This window comes from Penicillium canescens (assembly GCF_028828765.1).
Source record: "Penicillium canescens strain IBT 15451 chromosome Unknown utg000004l_segment0_segment0, whole genome shotgun sequence".
Classification (NCBI taxonomy): Eukaryota; Fungi; Ascomycota; class Eurotiomycetes; order Eurotiales; family Aspergillaceae; genus Penicillium; species Penicillium canescens.
Genome location: NW_026703966.1, coordinates 5,456,681 through 5,482,624, shown reverse-complemented (window position 1 = coordinate 5,482,624; position 25,944 = coordinate 5,456,681). Strand labels below are relative to the sequence as shown.

The window sequence follows — 25,944 nt, the reverse complement described above, 5'->3', positions numbered from 1 at the left end:
AGCAAGTTGGACTGTGCGCAATGACACAGCTGACCCAGATACTCAATATAATGTCCGAATCAGAGGTTGCCAGTTGTACAGGGCTTGTTGGGAGAAAACGTGGCCTGCATGCACTGCGCCACAACTTTGTGACGCCACTTCATGTTCCTCAGGCATCAGTTGAAGTATAAGTTCCAAGTCAAATTTGCATGTTGTTGCTATCAAGGGCGTATTAAATAATATAGTGGCTTGACTTGTCTGTTCTTCATATTACATGATTGGCAAAAAGTATTGAAAACGAACCAGAGGTATAGAGAGAACAAAGGCGTAGTGTAGCGCCTTCTGGCTCATGCTTGCAAATCTGCAGCGTTTCGTCCCTTCCCATTCTTTTCCTATGTCTATTCTTTTCAAAGCTAGACTCTAATGTTCCTTTATTTATAGATTACAGTAGATTCTATGTATAGAAGTTCTGACAGTCTGTTGCTAACCACAGATACTATAAGACTGGGACATGTAAAGCTCTTCGGTATTCCTAGAGCCGTTTAAATGAGAACTTGACTTCTTTGTCGTAGCTCACTTTCCTATATCGCTTCTTCTTGCTATTTTCAAGTGACCTAAAGCTAAAGCATTATAAAGGAATGACATAGCCCCTTATTCACTAACGAAGAATTGTTAGATATAAGCTCTAATTTTAGTTCTAGATTGATTCCCATCTTAGATATTTTAATCTTACTTATTTTGCTTCCTTTAAGACACCCGCTCTTATTTCCTACCCTTACATGGTTTGTAACATTCCTACATCTAGAAATAAGCAACTTTCTCAGACTAAGTCATTACAAAGTGACATGAAAGTAAGTGAAAAAGCGGCGTTCTCTCTCTCATTCTTCTCTCTTAACTAGAAGTTACACAAACATTTGGGGGCAGTCCCCAGCCCAAAGTATGCTCACTTTCTCTTGGTCACAAACGGCCCACGCTGGAACTCAATGCTGCGCCGCTTGATGGTCACCACCCGCTCGGTTGTGTGGCCCACCTCATAGCCAAGATCCACGTCTTTCCGGCCTTTAAGACCCATACTGAAGCAGGTCAGGAGGGTATCAGTCCACTCTCGCCACATCCCCTGGATCTTCTCATCCGGAAGGTACTCGTCGTCCAAAAGGCACGACGGGGCCTCCATCATTCAGCTGAAATCCGTCAGACCGGGTAAAATTGTTCCCCAGAACTGACGGTCAGGCTCGGGGGTCCCCTTATCGAAACCAGAGGCCGTGTGAAAGATAGCGACGACGTAACGCCATCGTCGGAGGTTTTCCTTGCCAAAGAATCTCTTCATGCTAATCTCTGCATCATCGGCCACCCGAATTTCGAATAGGTTCTCCCCGTAGAGGATGTTGAGGCACTCCTCACTCATCTGCAAGCAGATGAGTGAGGATACCTGTCCACCGAGGAATCTGATTGCCAAACAGATCCTCAGCGTCCCAGTCGTAGGTCGAGACTATGGGTTCCACCCCGAAGTCTCGGAAGCGGCGCGAGACCTCAATTGACAAGCCGCGAGGACTCAGCTGATGCCAGATCATGGGGCGTAGCTCCAATGGGAGGGTGAACAAAGGAGAAATTGGAGAATGGGGAGACATTTGCTCAGTCTCATTGCGTAGAATTTCTTCTTTAGTCTCAGTCTGCTCTTGGTTTTGAGCATCCTGGCGGCCTTGCGTGTCTTCATTGTGCTGGGTGTCTGCGTGGTTTTGAGTCGCGTCATGGCTTTGGAGATCCACTTGAATTGGAGAATCCATGACATTCACATCATCGTCACGACTTGTAGTATCCTCGCCAATTTGAAGATCTTCGTGGCTTTCAATGTTTCCGCGTTCTTGATATTCTCGCGGATTAGGGCATCTTCGGGGTTGGGAGTGTCCGCCATTGTATCAATTTTTGTTTTGATAGACCCGACGGTTCAAGGGATTTTTCTTCAACGATTAGAACTGTCAGTTATTTGCAAGTAATATTAGATAATTTTGTCGTGCATACCCTGGATCTTGGAGCAAGAGACAATGCGCAGTCGATTTCGCGGGCGGAAAAGGAAAGCGTCTCAATATCAACGGTCTCCTTTCGGCATGAAACGAGACGCGGGATCCTGTTAGACGTTTCCGAGTCAGCCTGTCCGAAGTCCCATTAATAATGTTCTTCCAGAACTTACCCTTTCAAGGGGTAGGTTTGAAAGATGATCTTGGGTTTATGTTGAAGCAATGTGGTTCACGAAATCTGGTACGATCTAGAGTGTGAAGATGTGACCAAGGAGGTCTTGTACGATCGATGGCACGAAGACTTGAATCAGTACTAACAATTCGGAGTCGGTCATCGTACTGGAAGACCAAAAGCCTTGATATCATACCTGATTAGGGAGATCCGGTTCAAGAGCGGCTCCAGGGGATGGCAGAGTGTATGGTGGAAGCGATTGCCATCGAGCCCTTGAAGGGATCACTTTCAGGAGAAGCCTCACGTCGAGGCTATGATGAATAGTACTAAAAGGAAGTCCCTGATACAAAAAGTCTCAAGGAAGAGGGACCAGGAAGAAGAATGGTGAAGGGCGTTGAGAAGGGGAGGTAATTTCGAAAGTGTAAACGATCTATATCCCGGGATCGTGGGATGGGATCGTGGGTTGACGACCTAAGGCCGTCGATTCAACATCAGGGCTAAACCGCGATGCACCAGCCGCGCATTATTGGCTCTCTCTTCCTAGTCATACCATGACCTCCTACCAAGGCACATTTTCAGGTGCTGTAGACCCAGATGTGATAATACGGAAGCACGCAGTGACTTATTTGAAGCATTTGGGTAATCTCCAGCCCTACACCCTCCGATTCTTGTCATCTGCGTAGAATATACCACAGTTGGTTTAACTTAATGCGAGTAGTCATGCTTTAACATTTTTTTCGTCTCTTTAGCGTCTCCTTTGCCATCGCTTTTAGTGCCTCTTTATCCCTAGAAAAGATCAATCTCTGCTAAATCCGTGGCACCGTATCCCGGTTGAACCCAATGAGGACACTTAGCGAACAAGCCAACTATGGAGACGAGAACATAACATTTTGAGCAGTAGTCTAGTGGTAAAATCATGAGTAGGACCCAAGAGCCTAGGTCGATATTACGTATGCGGATGAGGGCATCAAAGTAATGAAGTGGTAGTCAGGCTTATGCACTGTATGAATTTTGGAGATGGTCAATTTCAAGCTCGTTCAACAATTTATATACAAGACAGTTAAACACTTTAAACTGGTGAAATCTATGTAGCGTTTGGCCTCTTTCGATAGCCGGTTCACTTGCTCACTTTTGAAATATCAATCAGAATTAGGCACACCCCTTCTCTTCTGAAGTCCAAAATACACGAAACATAGTTCTTAGGGCCTTGCAGCTATTGAAAGGACCTAATTTGCGCGTGTTCCCCCTTTTTTTTTCCCTTGATTGCCCAATGCAGCACGCATACAGTGTTTGTTGCAGCTGCATTACCATGGAGAGCAACCCACCTTGCTAATGAGGCTTTATAAGTCTGCTGGTTTAAATTGGCTATCTATTAATTCTTCTATAAAGCGATCGCCTGGGTTGTTTCCTTCAACCCCCTGAATATCCGCTTGTGCTGTTCCAGAAGTACCAGCGTTGCAATCGTCTGTGGTCCCAGCCTGACAAAACTCGGAGTCCATCCTCGAAATATCCATCTAGCTCCCTCTGTTGCCGTCAGTCCCTTGATGATACCCAAGATTCCCTGCTTCTCCGATGATCCCATAAGGTGTGTCTTGATCACATCAATCGGGCTGCATAGCGTAGTAGCCACTAGCGCTGCCAAGAAGGAAGCCGAAACCTGCAGTCCAGGGCTATTATCATCAATCCCCGTAGTCCTTGCTAGTAATTCCCTAAAACTGTCATAGGAAGCAAGCTGGCAGCTGGTCATTAAACCACAGCGGAAAGCATTAGGCCACAGTCCTTGCCCAAAAGCCTTCCAACCTTCCTGTCTATTGATTTGACTCCATGCATCAAAGACATGTCGGTAGTTCCGGCGAAGATGGGGAGGCAGTGAGCCGTCGTTCTGCATTCGGATATTGCCTATGTCTGAGGCATTTCCGAATATTCCGCCGACGAACCCAGAAATACCTGCTAAAACTCCAAGAACTGGAGGTGATGCGGGAAAGTTGTTCGCTTTTGCTTTGTCCTTCAATGTTTCATAGAGGCCGATGCGGACGGAGCCATAAGTTACTGTCGAGTAGGTAAGTGTCGTAAGTATCAACTGGAAAGAGATAAGAAAGAATAGTCGCATTACACTGTCTCATGAAACCTGCTGAGAGCTTGGAATTATAAGCTTTTCCTGGTCTCCATCTAATAGTTCCAACTTACCCCATTATAGAATGCCAGTATACCCTCACCCCGAACAATTCGAATGCAGCTAGTGCAAGTGCCAGCTTTCGCACCACCAGGTTCCATCTGCATTCTGACCTTGACTAGAATTTTTAGTGAATTTGATAAAAGACAGAACGATTGGCAGGCAAACTCACTTAGATCCAAAGGATGTGAAACAAGCACAGCCATGCAGGACGCAGAGCCCCCAAACCACTTAGGGTATATAATTGATGAAGAAGAGTATGTTGATTGGCCGCCCATCTTCAAATTTTGATCCCGATCTATGCAACTTGTGGATTTACTTGTCACGTTGGATCTTTTTGTATCTCGTGCATTGGCATATAGCCGATTCGGTGATCATCGCATATTCCAACCTCGGTGCGGGGATTGCCGAGCAGTATAACTTGTAAGTAGGCGAGGGCCATATCAAGATCAATCTAGAAACTAATCAACATGTTGGATTCAATGCTCTACTGGTTTGTTTTCTTTGGGCAGTGATTGTCGTGTTGTCTACGTTGAGAAGCGAACGTGACAACGAGACTTTCGTGAAATCAAAATCCAACCGACTTCCGGTAGATTGCTAACAAGCCTCTAGCTTTAATGCTAATTGAGATACAAACTGTGTGCAATTAATTGTGGTGGCTTCTCGGTTATTTCGGTCAATGTGGGCATATATATCTTGATAGCTCCGTCGGCATGGGTTCGCAGACATATTTGCAAGGTAACCTTGCCTGTCTAGACGAATCTCTAGCCCTACAAACCCTACACTCGAAACGACTCTCGAAAAAAGAAACAAATGTTCACTATACACAGGGCTTATATGAAGCAGTAGTAGAAAAAACAGACAAAGGAGACGGACAGGACATAATAGAACAACGCCATGGGAAGAAAACATGGAGCATTTGGTATCCCCTGGGTAGCATCGAAAGATCCAGGGTTGATCACATTGAGGAAGGAAATAGGTGGTTCCTCTTTTCTGATTTGTCCCAGCACAGGTGAATCTAACCATCTAAGAGGGTGCCATTGAAGGTTTTCTTCGGGTTTTGTTTTTTTGCTTTTTTATTATTGCGTTGCCAATATGTTTACCGGTCAACCTCACCGAACACCAGATCCATGGTACCTAGAGAGTCAATGTTAGTTATACTTATATGGCCATTGAATAGAGAAACTTACCGATAATAGCGACAGCATCAGCCAGAAGATGACCACGAGACACCTGGTCGAAACCACCCAAGTGAGCGAAACCAGGAGCACGGATCTTGCAGCGGTATGGCCGCTCGCTGCCGTCACTGACCAGGAACACACCCATCTCACCCTTGGGGGCCTCAATGGCTGAGTAGGTCTCACCAGGGGGCACGGAGTAACCCTTGGTGAAGAGGAGGAAGTGGTGAATGAGAGCTTCCATGTTCTCCTTCATAGCGGCACGGGGAGGAGGGGAAATCTTGTAGTCCTCCACACGGACGGGGCCAGCAGGCATCTTGTTCAGACACTGGTGAATAATGCGGAGGGACTGGCGGAACTCCTCCATACGGCAGAGGTAACGGTCGTAGCAGTCACCGTTGACACCCACGGGAACATCGAACTCGACCTGGCCGTAGGCATCATAGGGCTGCGACTTGCGGATATCGTAAGGGACACCAGAGCCACGGAGCATAACACCAGTGAAACTCATGTTGAGCGCATCGGCAGCGTTGACAACACCGACACCCTGGGTTCTGGCCTTCCAGATACGGTTATCCGTGAGCAGCTCCTCGGTCTCGTCGATACGGTCACCGAACTGAGTGGCCCACTGGTAGATGTCGTCCAAAAGACCGAGAGGGATATCCTGCGACACACCACCGGGGCGAACGTAGGCAGCGTGAAGACGGGCACCAGAGACACGCTCGTAGAATTCCTAAAGCGCCCGAAACGTCAGCATATCATGTCTTGGCGGACCCAATTGGCAAGGCCCGGGTACTCACCATGAGCTTCTCACGCTCCTCGAAACCCCACAGGAAAGGAGTCAATGCACCAACATCCATAGCGTGGGACAGGACGGACATGAGGTGGTTCAGGATACGAGTCATCTCGCCGAACAAAGTACGGATCCACTTGGCACGCTCGGGAATTTCAACGTTCAGCAGCTTCTCGACAGCCAAGGAGAAGCACTGCTCGTTTGTCATCATAGAGACATAGTCCAATCGGTCAAAGTAAGGTAGGGCCTGCATGTAGGTCTTGTACTCGATCAACTTCTCGGTGCCACGGTGAAGCAGACCGACGTGGGGATCGGATCGAACAATCTCTTCACCATTGAGCTCCAGAATCAATCGGAGCACACCGTGAGCAGCTGGATGCTGGGGACCGAAGTTGACAGTGTAGTGACGGATCTTGCGGTCAATCCCTTCGGCCTCAGATTCCAGACCGGCAGCTTCGGGGTCCTCGGGCGCACCCTTGTTGGCGAAATGGGTGAAGGTCGGGTCGGTTTGAACAAGCTTGGTGGCTTGGTAGCTGGTAGGCTCGGCTTGACGACGAGGAACCGAGGTGGCTATCGAGCGGGAACGAGGAATGGATGTGTTGAGCGAGGAGGGGCGGAGGCAGAGCCTTTTGGGCGCATTGCCCGCCAGGCGAGCGAAAGAAGCGGCCATGGAGGATAGAGAGTACGGTGTCCTAGAGGGAAAAGAGGGGAGATGATCCTCAATCCAGCCGCATTCAATGGGTGGAGGTGGCTCGCTACGGGTAGGAAACCTGGTGAACGAAGTTGGGAGTCGCGCATTTTGGGACGTCACGTGCCGAGCTGCTTGGGTCATCAGCCGTGCGCTGGTTGGCCTATGAGGGTCACTATACCGTGTTAGTGTTAGTGTTGAACTAGGCTGAACATGGCTTAGTGTCTGGCATTTTCAACATAAATGATTATGTAACCACATCCTGCAGCACACAGAATAAAGACCACCTGCTGCCTCAGGCCAAATGGAAAATTGCTTCGAGAAATTCCTCTTATCGGTGATCGCGGACTTTACCTTCAACCTTCACCAGACTCACATACTGCCCGCCATGGCGCCTCTTGTCCCTTCGCAGGAGGAGCTGCAGCGTCGCCGTGTAAGCTTCAACTACCATCCTACTCAATTCTCAATACTAATGGTCTCAGATCATCGGCATCAACCCGGAAACCGTTACCAACATCCCCTCCACAGATTTTCCCGGTCATTGGCCAGGTGAGTCGCATGAGTGGGCGCTCGATACATTCAAGAATGTAAGTGCTGGGTTTTCACAAGCAAGCTACAATTCCTGGATTGAGCCCATCTAACGATTATAACGAACAGGGCTTCCAGGTCGAGTTCCACCGCAATGACCGGTTCGAGTCTTCCTTCTCGCTAATCGGACTCGACGCCGCCGTCGCCAATGCTTTCCGCCGTATTCTCATGGCCGAGATTCCGACCATCGCCATCGAAGACTGCTTCATTCACAACAACACCTCGGTTATTCAAGACGAAGTCCTCGCATCACGACTGGGCCTGATCCCGCTCAAGGGTTCCGTGGAGGGAATCAACTGGATGCACTGGGTCAAGAAGGAATCAGACGATGAGCCCGGCAGCGGTGCTTGCGATTTCAACACCATTGTGCTCCGCCTTGACGTTGAGTGCTATAAGAACGAGTACGCGGACAAGGACGAACAGGACCCCCGCAAGCTCTATACCAACGCCCACGTCTATGCCAAGGACCTCATGTTCCACCCAGTCGGCCGTCAGGAGGACTTCTTCGTCGGCGACGGTGCCATCGCACCTGTCAACCCGGATATCTTAATCGCCAAGCTCCGGCCCGGTCAGAAGATCGAAATGGAACTGCACTGTGTCAAGGGTATTGGTGCTGATCACGCCAAGTTCTCTCCTGTCGCCACCGCGTCGTACCGCCTCCTCCCCGATATCAAGATCGAGCGTCCCATCATCGGCGAAGATGCCAAGAAGTTTGCCAAGTGCTTCCCTAAGGGAGTGATTGGCCTTGAGCCTGTTACCGCCGCTGAGGCTGCGCGCAGTGGAAGCGGATATGAGGGCCATGCAGGAGAGCAGAAGGCCGTTGTGAAGGATGCGTTCAAGGATACCGTCAGCCGAGAGTGCTTGCGCTACGATGAGTTCCAGGGCAAGGTGAAGCTGGGACGGGTGCGGGATCACTTCATCTTCAATGTGGAGAGCACTGGCCAGTTCGAGAGCGATGTTCTCTTCTTGGAGGCCGTCAAGGTGCTGAAGTTCAAGTGTGCCCGTTGGAAGAGGGGTCTGACCGATTTGATGGCTTAAGCAATCGGTCTTCCTGTCTGCTGCACCCTATTTTATGCATTATCTGGCGTTGGATATATCTACTGCGTTTGCGCTGTACATTTACGAAAAGTTCGGTCAGGGCTTCGCTTCACGAGGCTGGAGTCTTGATATGGTAATTGTCTTGGAAAAGAGAAGACCGATAACTATCTTGGAATTCCACACATTTAACTGAGGCTAAACATGAATACATGGTTTTCGTAATCTTGCATAAGGCAAGTGAATTTAGTCGAAGTTAAGGCGGAAACGGAAGTCGATGGTATAGGCCGGGTCACTGACAGCGATCTCCTGGCCATCCTCGATCAGCTCTTTCAGCTTGAGCGACAGGTTAGGTCTAGTCCGTTCCTCGAGCAGAGGTGGGAAGCGCTGATACAGGGTCTTCTCTTCAGTCCGCATGCTAGGCTTCTTCAGTTGAGACTCAGCCCTCTCGCCCAGGCTTTCAATGAAATCGCCCAATGTCATGTTAGGATCCACATCCATCTTCCGAGCAAGATTTCCGCAGACAGGACAGTCGGCCTTCTTCTCCGCCTCGAAAGTATAAGTATAGACTCCTTCCTCGCCGGCGTACATCATGTAGTTATTCAGATAAGGATTGCAAGAGGTAGCAATCTTGAGCACCTCTGAAGTGGTAGACGCGGCAATTACGGCATTGGTCGAAGCGATCGCTGGGATGATGTTCTTGACCACACCCTGGGTCATTTGGAAGGTGACACCGTGGATGTGGAACTGTTGCGCTCGTTCACGAGCAGCATTGTATATCCATGAGATGTGCTCCATATCATCACTGTCAAAGGTATCATCTTTTCGTTTCTCTTGCCATGCGATTTGGTGCGCCCATTCGATGCAGTGTTGAGGCTGGCGCGGAATGGTGGCAATGGTGCAGAGAGGAACTGCTGGACGAGGAGCATGCATATCAAGTTGGCACTCAATACATGACGAGAGTGTGGGTAGGATGACACGGGCTTGGCCTTTGAATCCTTTTTGACTGTTCAGAAACATGGTTTTTGGCTCGAGTTTGGTAATGGGGCCATACCTTCTGTTCCGCCATCGATCAGGGGCTTCAAGCTCTCAGGATCCTCCATATCGACCATCGAGATCAGCGTAGAGTTAATCCAGCGCCGAGCTTCTATGCTGTCCAAACCACAAATGATTATCTTAAACTGCATGTAATAATCTTCGTCTTTATCTTGGATCTTGCCGACGTAGGGTGTGATGGTGACACCCTTGACTCGCTTTTGGACAAAAGCGGCGGCAACCTCAGCTTTGGGCTTGCCGATGTCTGCCTGGCGGAAGAGGAACTGCCGGTTCAGATTCGAGATGTCGATGGTATCTGTTGGTATGAGCATCGGGTCTTGGCTCAAATGGCTTAGATTGGAAGCACATACCCATATCGATGACATGAATGTCTTTGAATCCTGACAGAGCCAGGTTCTTCAATATTTCACATCCTAGTCCACCAGCTCCACTGTATTGAAGTCAGTTGTTTGTCAATAAAATACCAATCATGCGATATGGACGAACATCACCCTGGGGTCAACGTTAGCGGAATTCTTGTGTTGGAAAATACAACAACTCACAGGATTTTAGATGACTCCAGAGCATCAATGGTATCCTGGCCAGGGACCCAGTCCTCATCGGCAAAAGGGCCAGGCTTGCTCAGGACGTTATAGAGGGACTTCCTGTGGGGCATTAGAGAGTGTCTGATCAAGGACCGTCTGACTCGTCCAACTCACCATCGGCTCTGCTTGTTCGTAGCGAAAGTAGGTTCTGGGTTCATTTTGAGAATATTCTTGTTGGGTGATTGGATGAGAGTAGATGATTCCAGGCAGTATCAAGCGTCGTTCCGAGTGTCGATGATCGACACAAGACTGCAACGAGGAACAAATAAAGGCAAACCTCTTGTGAATAATCTTCTCAGTTACAAACGCCCTTTGACTCTTCCAAACGACAAAAAGCATGCAGGTCACTTACAACAAACTGGCTGCAAATGACAACGCTGGTGGGCAGGAAGACCGATTGGCGTCACGTGCGCCGCCCGCATACTGGAATCTTCACCTCCACTCTTCATCTCCTCAGGCCTTCGTCTCGAAAATGGACGATCTTTTGACGGCAGTGAAGACTGTCAGGCAGGATCCTGAATTCTCCCTGACACCCGTTACCACAGTCCAGAGCGAGGATGTCTCATCAAAACACGACTTTGACCTCGACAATCTATCAGCACGTCACATCATAGATCTACTGAAGTCCAATCCTGATCATGATCAGGTATTTGCTGCTGTGACAGCTCTTGATCCTTTCAGCAAATCCAAAGCCACAAAGGACTTCGACCTCCGAATTGCCAGTCCTGTCACAGCTCAGATTCTCCGAGTGTTAGTCAGCACCACGATTCCAGATCATTGGAGATCGCTGGATGCCAAAGACAGCAAAGGGAAAGATGCCAAAGCTCGAGCAGCGCTGTTGAGATGTCTGAGTAACATCGCCGGACTCGGTGCCTTGGTGGCTCAAGTACGACACCTGATTAACACTGCCCGCGCTTCTGCCCAAGAAGCTCAGGGTTCGAGCACCCAACTCGTCATCAAAGACCTGTTGGCTGTCCTCGCTGCTTTGTTAGAACCAAAGGAGTTTTTGCTGCGTCTCTCGACGGATATCTCGGCAGTCTCTGGCAACAAGGTTCGGCAGCAAATTACGTGGAGAGAGCTTGTCTCACTTGTCGCCGCCGGCAAAATTCTATCCACAGCAGCTGAAGCTCTCACTGTTGCTGATGAAACGAGTTCTTTATCGTCGATATCCTGGGTGGGGACCGGATCTCAGTATGCGTCATGGCTTGGCCGCAATATCTCTTATATGACGTTGAAGCTCGCTCCCGATAACGAAAGCGAGTGGGCCTCGGTGGCTTTGTTGACCGGGCGAGCTCTGAGCCTCGGGTACACCGGTAAGCTTGGAATGATGACCTCGATGTGGACTCAAACTAACACCGACAGATCAATTGGTCAAAGAGATTTATTCGGGCCTGCTTTTCGAGCAATCCTCGCCGCAGTCTTTTGGCCTCCTCCTCGACCATCTCAAACAGGCAGAGCAGCTTGCACTTTCAGAAGCAATCTTCCGTGATGTTCAGCGGAAGCACTTTTCCGACGATCTGTCCGGCTCGATGGATCAGTCAACTACCTCTTCGGAGACCATCAAGGGAGTGGCAGCTTTGTGCTCCCTTCTCATTTTTAATCGACCCGATTTGGAAAGCCATGTTATGGAATGGCTCTCAAAATCGCAAGGCGGTTCAATTAGCACGTTAGGCTTACGTCGTGCGCTATTGGCTTCATTTAGTAGCCATGCTGGTAACTTTTATCGTGTTGTTGGAGGGGGTCAGACACTAACATCCTAGTAGATACGTTGAAACAACTAGTCCTGCGCAGCCTGGGGGAATTTGGCGACAAGTTCTCTATCAAGCATATCCCTATCGTTGTTCAAAATGGTAAGCCGGAACTCGTGTTTCGTTCACCAGTTGTATTCTAACGCCATCTAGCCATTGCACAGGTGATCCTTGTTGCTGTCGGGCACCTTCATCGATTAGATCCAGCACAAGTGGTGGAGGTAGGGCGCTCAGGGGCATATCTCAACGCAGTCTCTAATCGACTTGCTGCTTCCTCGAACAGAGCACGGCTTTTGGGCATGATTGTTGGAACGGGCATATCTGAGCTCATCGAAGAACCAGGTAAGGTTCTCAAGTTCGACCTTGAGGAAATGCAGAGCGAGGAAGTGAAGTTGTATCTGAACTTGTCCAAAATCAAGGATGAGAGCGGCTCGCTCGAATCCATCAAGTCGTTGCAAGAAGCGCTTCCAGCAAAGTCCGAACCGACTCGCCCCAGGCCTGCACCAAAGCCGAAGACACCGTTTTCCCGTCCTCAAACAAGCAAAATTGTTGCCATCGAGGAAATTGAAGACAGCAATAAGGTTGAAAATGGAGACGAGGACGAAGATGAAGATCTCATTCCATATGAAAAGCCGGACGATGATGCATATGATTCCGACGATGACCCTACCTTGATCCAACGTAACAAACCAACAGCTCCTGTGTAAGTACTCACACCATCCTTCGACTGACCGTGCTAACAAAGTCAGGTACATCCGTGATTTGATTACTGGCCTACGAGACACGGAGCATGTCGAGCGTCATCACCTCGCCATAACCACAGCTCCATCACTAATCCGACGCAAAATAGGATTCGGGACTGAACTTGAGGAACACATCGTGGAACTAGCACTTACTATGGTGGGTCTCCAAAACGACAATAACCACCCGCAATTCCATGAATCCCGCCTACAAAGCATGATTGCATTAATCGTGTCCCAGCCACTCAAAATGGGCCGCTGGTTCACTGCGATCTACTTCGATGGAGACATCTCCCAAGTCCAGAGATCAGCTGTTCTTACAGCCTTGGGTCTGAGTGCCCGTGAGCTAGCGGGTAATGGAGAAGATGACGCCAAAACGCTTAACCTACCAAGTACTGGCGATACCTCATTCCCATCCAAGAGGCTGCCGCCTACACTGGAAGCTTTTTATCTGGGCCAAAATGAGTCTCCCATCGCAACGCTCGCCCGAGAAATGTCTCGCACATCCTTGGAGCCACTCGCAGCTAATGCGGCAGACGCAATGACTGGCCCAAACGCTCTCAAAGTGCGCACCTTCTCATCGCGCATGGAAGTCGAGAAGAAACGCCGGCAGCGTGATGCCAAACGCCAAAATGCCACAGTGAAGGATCTACACAAAGTGCTTGCCGAGGGATTCTTCTTCCCAATGCAAGGCAGATTCGAAATCATGATGCTGCAATTCTCATCGTATGTCACATACCTACACCCGCGTCCTATTGAAGAATACACACTAACTTCACCACGCAGCTCCTCCTCCCCTTCCTACAATCCATTCTTCATCCCCCACCTCCTAACCCTCTTCCTTCAAACCCTATCTCTCATCCTCTCGACGACAGGCCCCCACACCCCCTTCCTCCCAGGCCTAACCCACGAAACCCTCTCCCTCCTCTTATCCCTCCACACAGCAGCAGCATCCAACGAGCCCACCGTAACTGCGGCACTCCTTTCTCTCTTCCTCGCCATAGTCGATCTGAACATCGCATCTGGCTCGAACGGTGAGGAACGTCTGGTTACGCAGTATGCATCACAGGTGATTGAGTTGCGCGAGTGGGCTTCTCAGGTCTTTGATCGGACTCCGGCTTCTTCTGCTAGGGCTGATCCTACTTCTGCCGTTACCGATCCGCAGGAGCAGGTGCGAACTCTTTCTGCCGGTGTTATGGTTCGGCTTGGAGAGGTTATCGAGCGGTATCAGGGGCGGTTGATGGGTGTTCATTCTGGGTTCAGCTACTAGTGGTTGTGGTTGCTGATATCGAGAACAGTTCTCATGGCCTATGATCTACGATATCCTATTCTAGAATCATGAGTGTCTAGTTGAATATTCCATTCGAAGGAGTCGGACATTTGTCCCAACTTCAGAACCCTTGCTGATATCAAAATATTGTATTATTATCACTACCTGAGCGTAAATCCAATCACTCTGCCTTAGCAAAGCTACCCTTTTCAATAGCCGCCTCCATCATCCGATCACCACTAATAATACTAGTAGTGCAGATAATAATCTTCCGCCGCGGCGCCTCCTGAGCAGCAATGAACCGCAGCGCCGCAATTTCCGTAAAGGTAATACCACCCAAGAAGAAAACATACACAGCCTTAGTACCAGAATTACCACTCAAAGTCTGGCGAGCCCTAACCGCCTTATCATCACCTTTCTGCACAATGCTAAAGGTAGCCCCACGAGCGCTCTTAACAACATCCTCGAAACCAAGCCAGCCAGGAGAAGTCGTATTGGCAGTATTCAACGACGCGGCGGGTGAACCACCCTTGATAAGCGATAGGATGTACGGTTTCTGCAGAACACATTGAACCAGACGGACACTGAGCGGCGCAAATCCACTGTAGACGTATGAGATATCGTTCGGGTCTTTCTCGCTTACTTCCTCGATAACGAGACGGAGGTTCTTGCGCAGATATCCATAATTTGTCTTTGTGCCTGCTTGCGCGCCGGATGTAGGGAGGAGCATGGTCGTTGCTGAGGAACGGGGCTGGAGAAGTTCCATTTTCTCTAGGGCCCAGAATGTGAGGAGGTGTTGGTGGCCGTAGGCATGCACTACTTGTCTTTTGAAATTCTCTAAATCGCGTGGGCGGAGACCGCCTGACATGCAGGATTCCAGACATAGGAGTCGTAAGACGGTCTTCAATGGGACATCTCGGGCGATAAGCTCTTCGATAGTCTCGTGCTGATATGTGGAGTCGGCGCCTGCTGCGTTGTTCTGCTGGACTTCTAGTGTTTTGCGGAAGGTTTCAGAGCGGGTGAGTCGCATTATCTCCTCTGCTAGATTGGTGTGGGTTCGAAGACTTTGGTGTTCCAGCTGGTAGGTTGGTAAGCGTTGGACAAAATCTCGAAGCTCGACTGTTGTTTTGGCGGTATGGCGGCTTTCGTATTCATTCTCCAGGCGACGCGCCACCTTATTCAGGATATCACCCACGATGGCAAAGTTAGCGTCTCGGAGCTGACTGAATAGTTGGTCGGAGGCATCGAGCTGGATCTTCCTTTTCAGACCCTGCTTCGCTTGTTGGGGCGACTTGGATGATTCTTGAGACTGGGGTGTAGGTGCAGGTCCGACGATGCTTGTATCAACATCTGCTTGGTTGTTCTTGATACCGACGTATTCGTCAATTAGGCCTTCGTATGTGAGCTGCGTGAGTAGAGCTGTGCCAAAGTCCACATCCCGGTCAATGATGATCAAGTTCTCTACACTCGCACTTGGCAGGAGTCCTCGCGCAGATGGATCGGCTAGTCCGGAGCTCTCTTCGGCATCAAGCTCTTTTCGCATGCGCAATAATAGATCTGCTAGACGACGGGCATAGTCGCCTTTCCCAACAATGCGTGGGAAGTAGCCATGACGCTGCTGAACGCCCATAAGAGCCTTCGCGGCATGGAATATGCATCCTGGATCTTTGTGCTGTAACATGTCAGAAATGTCGTCTCCAATCGTCAAGTCACATACCAAGTAAAGATCACCAAATGACTCGTCTAGCTCTAGTGACAGGATATCCTGTTCCAGGGGCATAAAATAGAGAGGCAACTCGGCGATATTCACGTCGCCGATGATACCCGCCTCTTCCAGAACCGCATTGCTCACAAGAGTCCGCCTGGGAGCGAAGAAGATAGAGAATTCATGTTCAACGTTGCCATTATTCTGCAAGCGTTTGATTTGTTCTAGAAAGAAATGTCAGCTCATCCTGATGGCACTCATTCGAAGGAAGCGGGAAAGAACGCCAATGAAACGAGCCAGTAAAGACATGAAAATGAAACATGTAAATCAATATAGGGACATTTCAATGGACCACATAGAGTAGGAAGCATCTGCGTAATCTCATGATGCCCCATTGCCGAGGCATTGAACCGAACGAAGCAGAGTATAAACATGAAGTAACCATACCTGCCACAATTCGAACGTGGTGAGCTTTCTCGCCACGAACCAGGAATACCACATTGCGTTGTGATGAGTCGATGTTTGCATTTTCCAGCAGGAAAACTCGGTCCACACCATACTCCTGGAGCACGGAGAACTTGACAAATAGCCCGACTGGACCAGCCAGCTCCTGGCTTATGACGAGGTTCTTCTTACCCCGGGTCTGGACAGTAGTTAGCGCTGATCCCCGGGAATTCAAGGGGAACTCACGGCTTCGAGTAAAGTCAGTAGATCCCTCCTGGCCTTGTCTCTAAAGTGATCAGCATCAGACCCCATCTCTTCTTCCCAGGCAGCAGAACAGCCAGAAATAGCCCAAGTGGCCAAAAATAAACAGAGGTTGAAGTGCCACTGCGCCCGCATGCGGTTTAGTGCACTGCCACTGCTGATGTAACAGGTATTGGTATGGTCATGTATTGAATGTTTGGAAATTATTGCTGTGTGACGTTGGTATGTAACTTACCATCAGGCGGCGTTCTCGACATCGAAACTCCCCTGAAGGCGTCTCACGTTCTGAGTCTTTCTCTTTCCGTCTCACTTCTTCCTTTCTTTTCTTCTCTTCTCTTGTTCTTGCACTCTCACTTCTTTTAATTCATCAATCTATTCTATCTGTCATCATGGGTCTGTTTAAGAAATCCGATGGCGACGACGACTCCAGCCGCCGAGCACTCTTTGGCTCGCGCAAAAAGGACAAGAGCCCAACTCCCCCTACCAACCCTTACGCCCAACCAATTCCAGTAGACCCCTACACAAAAGCCAAGATTGGCGCCGGTGTCGCCCCCTTACCTGCCGACCACCCCGCCGCCAACGGAGGCCCCGCGTCGAACAGCCCGCATAACATCCCCTCCGACAACAAGTACTCTTCTGGGTACACCGCCAACCGCTTCGGCAACCAGGGCGGCTATGGCAGTGACAGATTCGGCTCAAACAGCGCAGGCGCTGGCAGTTCGGCCTCGGGATCGAATTCGCGGTATGGAAACGGTGGCTACGGCGGTCTGGGCAGTTCGGATCCCAATGACCCCGCGGCTGCGGATGCAGCTCGCAGCGAATTGTTCGGAAGCGCCAAGAACCGCACCCCGGAAAATGGATCCGGCAGTGCGCCCCCGCCTTACTCTGAAGGTCAGGGCCCGGCGAATAACTACGGTGGCGGGAGCAACGAGTACAGCATGGCGACCTTCCAGGACCGCCAGCTGACCGCGGAGGAAGAGGAGGAGGAAGAGATCCAGGGCGTGAAGCAGGAGATGCGGTTTGTCAAGCAGGGTGATGTGGCGTCTACGCGGAATGCACTCCGTGCCGCTGCACAGGCTGAAGAGACCGGTCGCGCCACATTGGCCCGTCTAGGTGCCCAGGGCGAGTCGATCCACGATACCGAAAAGAGTCTGGACATGACGACCATCGAGGGCCGCATTGCGCAAGAAAAAGCCAGGGAGCTCAAGACACTCAACAAGAGCATGTTCGCCGTGCATGTGGCGAACCCGTTTACCGCCTCCCGGCGTCGGCGCGAACGTGACGAGAAGGTTCTCAACACACACCGCGAGGAGCGTGATATCCGTGATGGCACACGGTCCGAGGCGCATTCCACCAACCAGCGTATGGACCGGGTGTTCCGTGACATTGACCGCGCGAGCAAGCCAGTCAAGGGCAAGAAGGCCAGTGTTACCGAGCGTGCCAAGTACCAGTTCGAGGCGGATAGCGAGGATGAGGCGATGGAGGATGAGATTGAACAGAACCTGGATCTGCTTGGTGGCGCCACTGGCCGTCTGAACGGTCTTGCCAAGGCTACTGGCAAGGAGTTGGACGAGCAGAACAGACATTTGGAGCGTATCATGGGCAAGGTGAGTTTTTCCAGATACCTCAGGATGTTTTTGAACATGAGACTAACTGTCTGCAGAGCGATTTCGTCGACGATCAGATCGCCATGAACCGGGCGAAGTTGGACCGTATTCACTAAGGGTGCCCATTATCAATGGAGCTGCGATATGCCTGGTGCTGTCGAGCTCAGTAATTACATTGTGCTCTATCCATTGGCATGGATCACAAATTGGCGTTGGGGCTGTCCTGCATCTGCTTGTTACGGTCGGAATCTCGACTAAGGCTAAGAATATTGGTTGAATATTGAATATTATAATTGCATTGCGATCATTGTATAACAAGTTTTTTTCGTAGGTGATGACTATGCAATAGCTAGATTTATCACTCTCCCGTCGAATTGCCTGAACATTTAACACCGAATTTATGTCCAATGCAACTACGTCTCCCATGCAAACTAAGATCGACACTCCAACCGCGGGGAGGTGGGGAACGGGGAGAACCGAAGCCCTAAACTGTGCACTGAAGCCTACATTCACATCTCACTCATATTCCCCATGCAAAACCGTAGCCAAAAAAGTAAAAAGAAACAGGCTTCCTAATGATAGGCAGCGAAAACGTACTCCTCAGCACCCTTTCAGTTCCCCATTGTATGGAGGTGTGGACTCGGAATTCAGCGCGGTAAATGCTCCAGATCAGGGTTGTAGTGGTTAACCATTTGGATAGTATAAGCATGGTGTATAGGAGAGGACAATCAGCATCATGAAGGGATAGAGGATGCGCTGAGGCTGAAACTGCTTGGCGGCTGGGTACCCAACGAGCCGATAATAGGAGGAGGCATGAGGATACCAGCCAACGTGTAGAGAGTGAGGTGGAGAGTTGAAAGTGAGGAAGAGGAGAAAGTAAGTGGAAGTTCGAAATAGAACTTGATTCCTATATCTACGAGAAAACTTCCGAAATCAAGGGTTAGGTGAGGTCGCCAGCGACCTTCGCTAGAAGCTACTATTACCTAGGGGATATCGTGAGGGTTAAGGGTGTATTGCTTGGGAAGCTAACTAGGATATGCCAGAGGTTAAACTTTTTAATAAGAGGGGGTTTATTCTGGAGGTTAGGTTGTTTCAATGATTCTATTCATATGGTTAATAAGGGAGCCTGCTGTGGTTAGGTTGAGGGTGACTAGGTTAGTCGTTCCTAAGTCTATTTAGGCTTCGCCCATGATCGGCCCCGTTTCTGATTATGAATCCTGTTTAGATTGGGGAGATACTAGGGGATCTTTGCGATAATGATCCTTAGGGGTTGATTGATTGCTAGAGCTGTGTTTGGACGTCATGCTACGGGGGCGGGGAGAGTTAGGGCTGACATAGGATGGATGTTTTGTGGACGGCTTGATGGCTGTAAGAAAATGATATCAAAGGTAGATTAACAAGGCACAAGAACTACAATCATTGCAAAAAATAGTTCGGAGGTTTGTCTCAATAGATGAGACAATATAGTTATACTATAGCGACAGTGAGGTAAACTCAGCCGGCCACAGCTACTTAGTTGACAAAAAAAGAAATTTAACAATGCTTCACCTATGCGGGTATATCATCACCAACACCAACCCAAAAACACTAGAACCCGTCATCACTCAAACGTAGACCCGGTGGAAACAATGGACGACCCTGAAAAAAGCAGACACAAAGCCCCGAGCTAGAGCTAAAGGGCGGCATATATTGAAAAGGAGGCAAGGGGCCAATAGTGAAAGGTTAAAAAAGGTGTAAATGTAATAGGTCTAAACCATGCAAGACACGCCATGCAGGCTAGAAGATTAAGAAGAAAAAATGAACAAGTGCAGTAAAGTAATGCAGCCTGTACAAAAGGGGGAAAGTAATAAGTAGAAGAGAAAAACCAGACAGAAAAAAAGGGTCCCAGAAGAAAGCAGCAAGCACATCGCATCATCACAAGCCCATGGTATCGAAAAAAGCAAAAAGGTGACGCCCAGGTCTAGCGAAAGAATAAGAAATGAAAATAAAAAAAAACAGCAACGCATATCCAGCCGGTACCTCTATGGTCGTAACGTGGGTCAAACAAAAGAAATAATGAAAGGGAAAATGAAAAAAGGACTCTCTCTGCCCAAAAAAAAAAAAAAAAAAAAAATCCCTCGAACCGAGCCGGATATTCCCAGAGCAGTCCTTTTGAAAAAGGGGGTATCAAGGAGTTCTCTCTCCGCTTGGTAAATGTATCCGGAGTGAAATAGAGAATAGAAAATGTGTGGTCCATGCTGTTGTACAAGGAGACAAGCCCGAGCCATTAATATAGCGATGCCAACGCAGTTGGATCATGAGAGGGACTCGGGGTTAAAAGGGGAAACGGTCCTGCGGCGGGATAGGCAATTTGGCGCGTTGAGCGCATAGTTCGAGGGAGAGAGAGCACGCTCAAAGGGGTTGACCGCTTCGAGTAGAATAGAGTCAGATCGTATGGAGAACGAGATTACTCGTCGTCGTCGCCGGAGCCGGCGTCCTTCTCGCCCTTGTGGACCTTCTTGTGTCGGCGCAGATTTGACACGACGGAGAAGTGCCGCCCGCAGCCTTCAACATCACAAGCAAACGCTGCACTTAGTTAGTATCGGTGTTTTAATGCGAATATCTGGGTAAACTCACGCTTCTCGCCAGTGTGGCTGTACATATGTGTTTGCAAAGAAGATGGACGCGTGAAACGCTTGTCGCACACCTTGCACTTGTGCTTCTTCTGAGTGTTGGAGGGCATCTTGGAGCTGAACTGGCTCATCATGGACTGAGGGCCGGGGGAGCACTACCGGCCAAGAGGCTGGTTGGTCGCGGGAGAGTGCGCGACTCGTATGACTCGGAAGTTGTGGAGCTGTAGTCTGTCACGGAGGAGTCGACTGAGCCGACTGAGGCGCTGTAGTAGGGGTAGTTGCCGCCGGAGGAGATAGAGGAGGTGGAGGAGTGCGTCGAGGGGAAACCGTAGGAATCGGCTGAGCCCCGCGCACCGCGAGGGCCAGGGCCGTAAATGTTGCGCGGTGTCAGGTCCTGGCTGAGAGCGACCATTCCACGGCTTGCATCGAGCGCATCACCGAAGGTGGGTGCGGATGCGGGTGAGGGGCCAACGCGGGCATCTCTATATACAGTGTTAGAATTGGGCTTTTCTGCGCGATTCGAGTAAATCAAGATTCACTCACGAGTGCGAAATGCGACGGCTGTCTGTGGGCGAGGGGTGGATTGGTGCGTAGCTGACAGGCGCATAGCTAGCCGGCGCGTAACTGCTCATAGGCGGGGCAGTGGTGTAGGAAGGTGCCTGGTCGAACGTTGTGCGCGGCACCTCATGTTGCATGCCCATCACCTCTGGGCCATATCCGGTCGCGTAGGTGCTCCCTGGCACCATTGACGGCGCGGAAACTGGGATGCTGGGGTATGGCATGGACATGCCAGGGCGGTTCACCTCCTCCTTGATGGGCATGCTGGCGCCATTGCCCATGGAGGTCGCGTAGACTGGAGGTGTCGAGTGCGATGTAGAGTGTGCCCAGGGATCCGTGAATTGCGGTGGGTTGTGGTAGACGCTGTCGAAGCTCATGCCGCCATAAGGGCGGTTCTGGTTTTCCATAACCATCGTCATGGAGGATGTTATTGTGCAGAATATAGATCGTCAAAAGAGAGAGTGATAGACCCGATGATCAGAAAAAGTAGAAAGCAGTCTGGGGAAGGGGATCGGCGAAGCTTATGAAGGGGACAATATAGCAGTGCCACTGACGACGTCCCGCCGGGGGTTGCAGATCCATACGTGTATTGTAATTCTTTTTTATTTATTTTATTTCATTTTCCCTTTTTTTTATTTCTCTAATTTATCTTTATTTTATTCCTTATTTCTTACTCTTATTTTATTTCTTAATTTATTCCTATTATTCTGATTTTATCTTCTCCCATTGTCCTCTATTTCTATTCCATCTTACTCTGTCTCATAGTTCCCTATAGTCTACACTAAGCAGTACTGGGGATACTTTAAATATATTAATTGCTTAACCGGACTGTCTAGTGTCAGGTAAATACACACCACGTAATACCCCAAATAAGACCAAAAACAAGACTCAAGGGGGAATGCTCTGTGCCGTGTCTGAAAAAAGAATAGAAAATGCCCCAAAAGACCAAAAGAGACGCCAAGAATAACACCACGGTTCTCCTCTGTTTCAAGCCAGCGGGGCTTCTTGTCAATGGGTATACCCGTGCCGTTAATATGAGTCTTCACTCTGTGAACACGTTCGATAGTGGGCGGGCCTCGGAATTTGGGCTTAAGCCACAGCTTTGACACGGCACAGAGGGGGTTTAGCGTGTCTGCGCGACCATCTCCCCCCCCTCCTTCGAAATCACTAGCTTTTAGCATTATTGACTACATTTTAATCCCCAAGATGACGACTGACATCTTCAAAGGGACTGTTTCGAATCCCAGTCTCCATGTGGAGGATGTACAGTGCGTATAATCCACTCCAACTCCACCCGGGAAAGTGAGGACCAGACTTTGTTTTCTCTCGGACTATGTCCGCAGATGGAGGCGTGCCAGCCATACAGCCATACAGTAGAAAGTAGACAGCCCTGCAGGATTATATGCTATTACCCGGGGAATGCGAGCTGTATCACATAGAACGCAAATCAAGTCCTGTGACGATAAAAGGTCGGCAGAGCTATCTGCCATCTCGAGGACACTAAGACGTCACAGTGGGCTGTATGTAACCCGCCATGGGGGGTGCATGGGGGTAAAGGTAAAGGGCTTTGGGCAAATTAGCGGCGGCTGCGCGGTTGATGCGACCGAGGCCTAAATCGGACATATCACACCCTTGACCCTTTTTCTTTTTCTTATTTTCTTTTTTTAAAAAAAATTCTCCTTTCCCCTTTCCATACTATTTCCCTTTCCATACTAATTCTATTTACAGTTGTAATTCTCTGGGCATAGGCATAGTGGAACCCTCTACCAGTTCGGGAACTATAGAAGGTCCCCGAGTGTTGGGTTCCCGAAATGAATTTCACAAGGTACGAGATTAACAGCCGAGGAAATGCTGAAGAACCGGGAACACGCCCAATCACTGTCCAGGGTTCAGAGACTAATAGGGCTCCCCCATTTAGCCACCGGGGGGAGGAACGACGCAACGAGTTAGACGGAAGTATATCTGTTGGAGATCATCAGGTGCTCTCCCGGAAAGATACCGAAACATATTCAACCGTGGACGCGAGAAGGAATGAGGCTTGCCACTGCGGAGAGCCTTCCATGGCTTTGGCTATATTCACCTGACTTCTCCGCATTCCCTGCTTTTCCAGAAAAACTTAGAGATGTGATTCAGGTAAAGAACGATGCACAACCATGGATGCGCCGGGGTTTGCCTGTGGCAACAAAAAGGGCAACCATGGGTCGAGGAAGTGTACCTCAGAGACCATGGGTCTGCAAATGCCGGTTGGAGTCCGATTAAGTTTTCTTTACAATATCTACCTTTATTCGCCCAAATCGGAAACTTACCGGGACAATAGACAGTAGCTACTCTCTGTACTCTCCAAAACCCGACACAATGGTCTCAGGTCTCGCCAAACTTCCGGCATAGGGTGGACATCCAGCCCAAAACCCGTCGGGTACCCATGTCCACAGAACAAAGCAGATTCTGACCCGTTTCGAGCGCAACTATGGAGCCTAGAGGAATACACCTGAGCTACAATCCTCAAAGCGAAAGAGTGAACATAAGCAACACCTGGGCTCCAGTTCGAGCCCCCCTTTTTTCAGTCTGCCGTGCGGCCCACACTTGACCGGCAGAACTCCGATTTTTCTGTGCTGGCATGACATGGTGGCGCTGGATGAATTTTGAGTGCAGGATGAGGAGGCGCCAAGAGGTTATGTGTGTGTTGGCTTATTTGTGATGGCGTTCAGTAGTTCTGGGAAAAGCATGTAGAGTCGGATTGTGCCGGATGAGCAGTAGGGTAAGGTTTACGGAGTACAGTTCATAGAGGCCCAAGCTAGACACGGGAGGGGTGGAGTATGTACTTTCCAAGTTGATGCCAATGTTGCCAATATCTTCACTGACCGCTTCTCTTTTGCGCTAACGTGAGACGGCTCATGTTGACGCGTCCTGTGGCAATGTCCTTTTTTTTTCTCTATTCCATCCGAGAAACCCGCTGAAAAGGAAGGGCGGTCAAATGGAAAGACCGCTAAATTGTCGGAGAAATAGACTTGGAGTACCCCAGACTTCATCTACTTGACGTCTGGAGCATCTTATACTGCAGCATATATGTATAACATCACATTCTGTAGATCAATCTCTACTATTATTTTGAACAAAGTACACTTCTAATCAGATCTGACGATCCGCCTTAATGCCGAATGTCAATCAGGTACCGGTCCTTGGCCGAACAAAGGCCTGTCATCTGCACGGGGCTCCGATCTTGGCGGTTCCCACACGGCAGATCGTCCTTGTCCCTACTGTAAATCAAGGTTGGTTGCACATCACCGTTCTTAAAGTGTACATTGATATGTATGTATGATGCATAATGCTACAATGTATGTTGGAATTTGCATCTACTCTCTGGGATATATTCCCTGTTTCCATGCAGACACATCTATACATAGAAACGTTTAATTATTCTTCAGGGTCGCATCCATGGTGGACACAGTGGACACAGACTGTAAGGTCTACCGCCGGATAAACAGGCAAAATGGCCCTACAACACACCCAAAAAACAGAAGCCACCGATACCGGACCCCTAAAGTAGTTCAGTTTTCAGTCCATGGTTGACTCCACATTCTTACATGTTTGTGCAGAGCTCTTCACCAATCATAGTGGACCAGTTGCAAGACGGACCCATCTGGGGACGGCAGATAGTCGATAGCCGAGCTTGGCACGAGTTGATCGACCAATAAGACTAGTAGTTCCACTCACAGCTGACGCGTGCTCGTCCCGTGCTTTCTCAACGTGGTATTGGTTATGTCTCGGACCCTTTGCGCTTCCTTTTTTTGTCTCTTTTTGTTGTTGGAGTAGTAAATATTCCCAATTTTCTGGAAAATGGCCCAATAACAGCAACCAGACCCAGATATGTATCCCCATGACGTGACCTTTGGTCCCACATTTCCCACTAGGAACACTGCCACTCTCAGGGTCAACGCTAACAACTTGAAACGCCCAAGTGGACTCTCCCTCTGTATTTTTCGATTTAATTTGATTCCAAGATCCGATATTTTATAGCGGAGTCTAAACCAATCCGGGGAATTTGACCCTAGCCTTAAATCCTGCAGTCGACGTCTATATCATCCGGGTCTCGTATCGAGATCCAGATTCGGAAACCTCACGGAGAACTTCGGACATGGCTGATGGGGCTGACATCAGGGTGTAGACTAAACACGCCTCAATTCCACCAAACCCTGAAAACGGCGATATACGTGACTGTTGGATCGGCCCCCGCCGCCACCATCAAAGGAAAGTTCGCCCCAATCCCATCGACGCGGTTCTGTTGGAGTTCCCCGGAACAAAAACCTCATTATTGGACGTGCAAGAGAAGAGACGGTGTGCGTTGTAAATACAAACCCAGTCCACTCCAAACCACTGACCTTGCCGTACTAGTTACTCAAACCGGAACCTTGTATAGCATCATCTATCACCCACTACGTAAATGTACATCTAGCTCCCCATACACTAAACCACATACTTGCAGAAGGTGGAGAGCATCCTTCCTTGGCGTATGTCACCCGACAGAAATGCACTAGGCACAGACACACCCACGGCCAACTTCCTAGTCTCAGTCTTAGCACACCACATCCCGTTGACGTCGTGAAGAAGAAAATGTGACGCGCGAAAGGCGCCAGTGCCACAATGTCTACTCCATACATGTAGGTGTGTCGGTCTGCAGGTGTGTGTGCGCGCCCGCGCCCCTCACAGTATGCCTTAACCGTCAGCATGAATGGAGGCG

The 25,944-nt window shown here is 49.5% G+C and overlaps 11 protein-coding genes across 11 annotated transcripts; 3 read left to right on the top strand and 8 right to left on the bottom strand.

Annotated features, from left to right (window-relative positions):
• Window positions 1-922: 922 nt before the first annotated feature.
• On the bottom strand, window positions 923-1,156 carry N7446_007402 (uncharacterized protein; the record flags this gene model as incomplete). Its single annotated transcript, XM_058516147.1, has 1 exon — window positions 923-1,156. One exon carries the CDS (start codon window positions 1,154-1,156, stop codon window positions 923-925), a length of 234 nt encoding a protein of 77 aa, XP_058373325.1.
• N7446_007401 (uncharacterized protein) lies at window positions 1,157-1,891 on the bottom strand (the record flags this gene model as incomplete). Its single annotated transcript, XM_058516146.1, has 3 exons — window positions 1,157-1,379; window positions 1,417-1,731; window positions 1,773-1,891. The coding sequence occupies 3 exons, from the start codon at window positions 1,889-1,891 to the stop codon at window positions 1,157-1,159; spliced, it is 657 nt and encodes a 218-aa protein (XP_058373324.1).
• Window positions 1,892-3,547: 1,656 nt separating this feature from the next.
• On the bottom strand, window positions 3,548-4,617 carry N7446_007400 (uncharacterized protein; the record flags this gene model as incomplete). The annotated part of the gene is made up of 3 exons (XM_058516145.1): window positions 3,548-4,246; window positions 4,354-4,457; window positions 4,512-4,617. The coding sequence occupies 3 exons, from the start codon at window positions 4,615-4,617 to the stop codon at window positions 3,548-3,550; spliced, it is 909 nt and encodes a 302-aa protein (XP_058373323.1).
• A 434-nt stretch (window positions 4,618-5,051) lies between these two features.
• Window positions 5,052-7,064, bottom strand: N7446_007399 (NADH-quinone oxidoreductase subunit D). Its single transcript, XM_058516144.1, has 3 exons — window positions 6,318-7,064; window positions 5,530-6,250; window positions 5,052-5,476 (listed from the first exon to the last, which is right to left on the bottom strand). Exons 1-3 carry the CDS (start codon window positions 6,978-6,980, stop codon window positions 5,439-5,441), a joined length of 1,422 nt encoding a protein of 473 aa, XP_058373322.1. The 5' UTR covers window positions 6,981-7,064; the 3' UTR covers window positions 5,052-5,438.
• Window positions 7,065-7,386: 322 nt separating this feature from the next.
• Window positions 7,387-8,624, top strand: N7446_007398 (DNA-directed RNA polymerase core subunit RPC40; the record flags this gene model as incomplete). Its single annotated transcript, XM_058516143.1, has 3 exons — window positions 7,387-7,431; window positions 7,481-7,585; window positions 7,656-8,624. 3 exons carry the CDS (start codon window positions 7,387-7,389, stop codon window positions 8,622-8,624), a joined length of 1,119 nt encoding a protein of 372 aa, XP_058373321.1.
• A 243-nt stretch (window positions 8,625-8,867) lies between these two features.
• On the bottom strand, window positions 8,868-10,419 carry N7446_007397 (NEDD8-activating protein UBA3; the record flags this gene model as incomplete). Its single annotated transcript, XM_058516142.1, has 6 exons — window positions 8,868-9,619; window positions 9,676-9,972; window positions 10,028-10,107; window positions 10,164-10,169; window positions 10,220-10,321; window positions 10,376-10,419. 6 exons carry the CDS (start codon window positions 10,417-10,419, stop codon window positions 8,868-8,870), a joined length of 1,281 nt encoding a protein of 426 aa, XP_058373320.1.
• Window positions 10,420-10,598: 179 nt separating this feature from the next.
• Window positions 10,599-14,191, top strand: N7446_007396 (telomere length regulation TEL2 family protein; the record flags this gene model as incomplete). The annotated part of the gene is made up of 6 exons (XM_058516141.1): window positions 10,599-11,574; window positions 11,624-11,974; window positions 12,025-12,111; window positions 12,163-12,712; window positions 12,759-13,475; window positions 13,536-14,191. The coding sequence occupies 6 exons, from the start codon at window positions 10,599-10,601 to the stop codon at window positions 14,017-14,019; spliced, it is 3,165 nt and encodes a 1,054-aa protein (XP_058373319.1). The 3' UTR covers window positions 14,020-14,191.
• A 9-nt stretch (window positions 14,192-14,200) lies between these two features.
• N7446_007395 (Sec1 family protein) lies at window positions 14,201-16,564 on the bottom strand (the record flags this gene model as incomplete). Its single annotated transcript, XM_058516140.1, has 4 exons — window positions 14,201-15,691; window positions 15,737-15,948; window positions 16,172-16,367; window positions 16,415-16,564. The coding sequence occupies 4 exons, from the start codon at window positions 16,562-16,564 to the stop codon at window positions 14,201-14,203; spliced, it is 2,049 nt and encodes a 682-aa protein (XP_058373318.1).
• A 254-nt stretch (window positions 16,565-16,818) lies between these two features.
• N7446_007394 (putative plasma membrane SNARE protein (Sec9)) lies at window positions 16,819-18,361 on the top strand (the record flags this gene model as incomplete). Its single annotated transcript, XM_058516139.1, has 2 exons — window positions 16,819-18,036; window positions 18,093-18,361. The coding sequence occupies 2 exons, from the start codon at window positions 16,819-16,821 to the stop codon at window positions 18,150-18,152; spliced, it is 1,278 nt and encodes a 425-aa protein (XP_058373317.1). The 3' UTR covers window positions 18,153-18,361.
• Window positions 18,362-20,482: 2,121 nt separating this feature from the next.
• N7446_007393 (C2H2-type zinc finger protein) lies at window positions 20,483-20,758 on the bottom strand (the record flags this gene model as incomplete). The annotated part of the gene is made up of 2 exons (XM_058516138.1): window positions 20,483-20,601; window positions 20,653-20,758. 2 exons carry the CDS (start codon window positions 20,756-20,758, stop codon window positions 20,483-20,485), a joined length of 225 nt encoding a protein of 74 aa, XP_058373316.1.
• Window positions 20,759-20,778: 20 nt separating this feature from the next.
• Window positions 20,779-21,625, bottom strand: N7446_007392 (uncharacterized protein; the record flags this gene model as incomplete). Its single annotated transcript, XM_058516137.1, has 2 exons — window positions 20,779-21,130; window positions 21,192-21,625. 2 exons carry the CDS (start codon window positions 21,623-21,625, stop codon window positions 20,779-20,781), a joined length of 786 nt encoding a protein of 261 aa, XP_058373315.1.
• Between the last annotated feature and the right edge of the window lie 4,319 nt (window positions 21,626-25,944).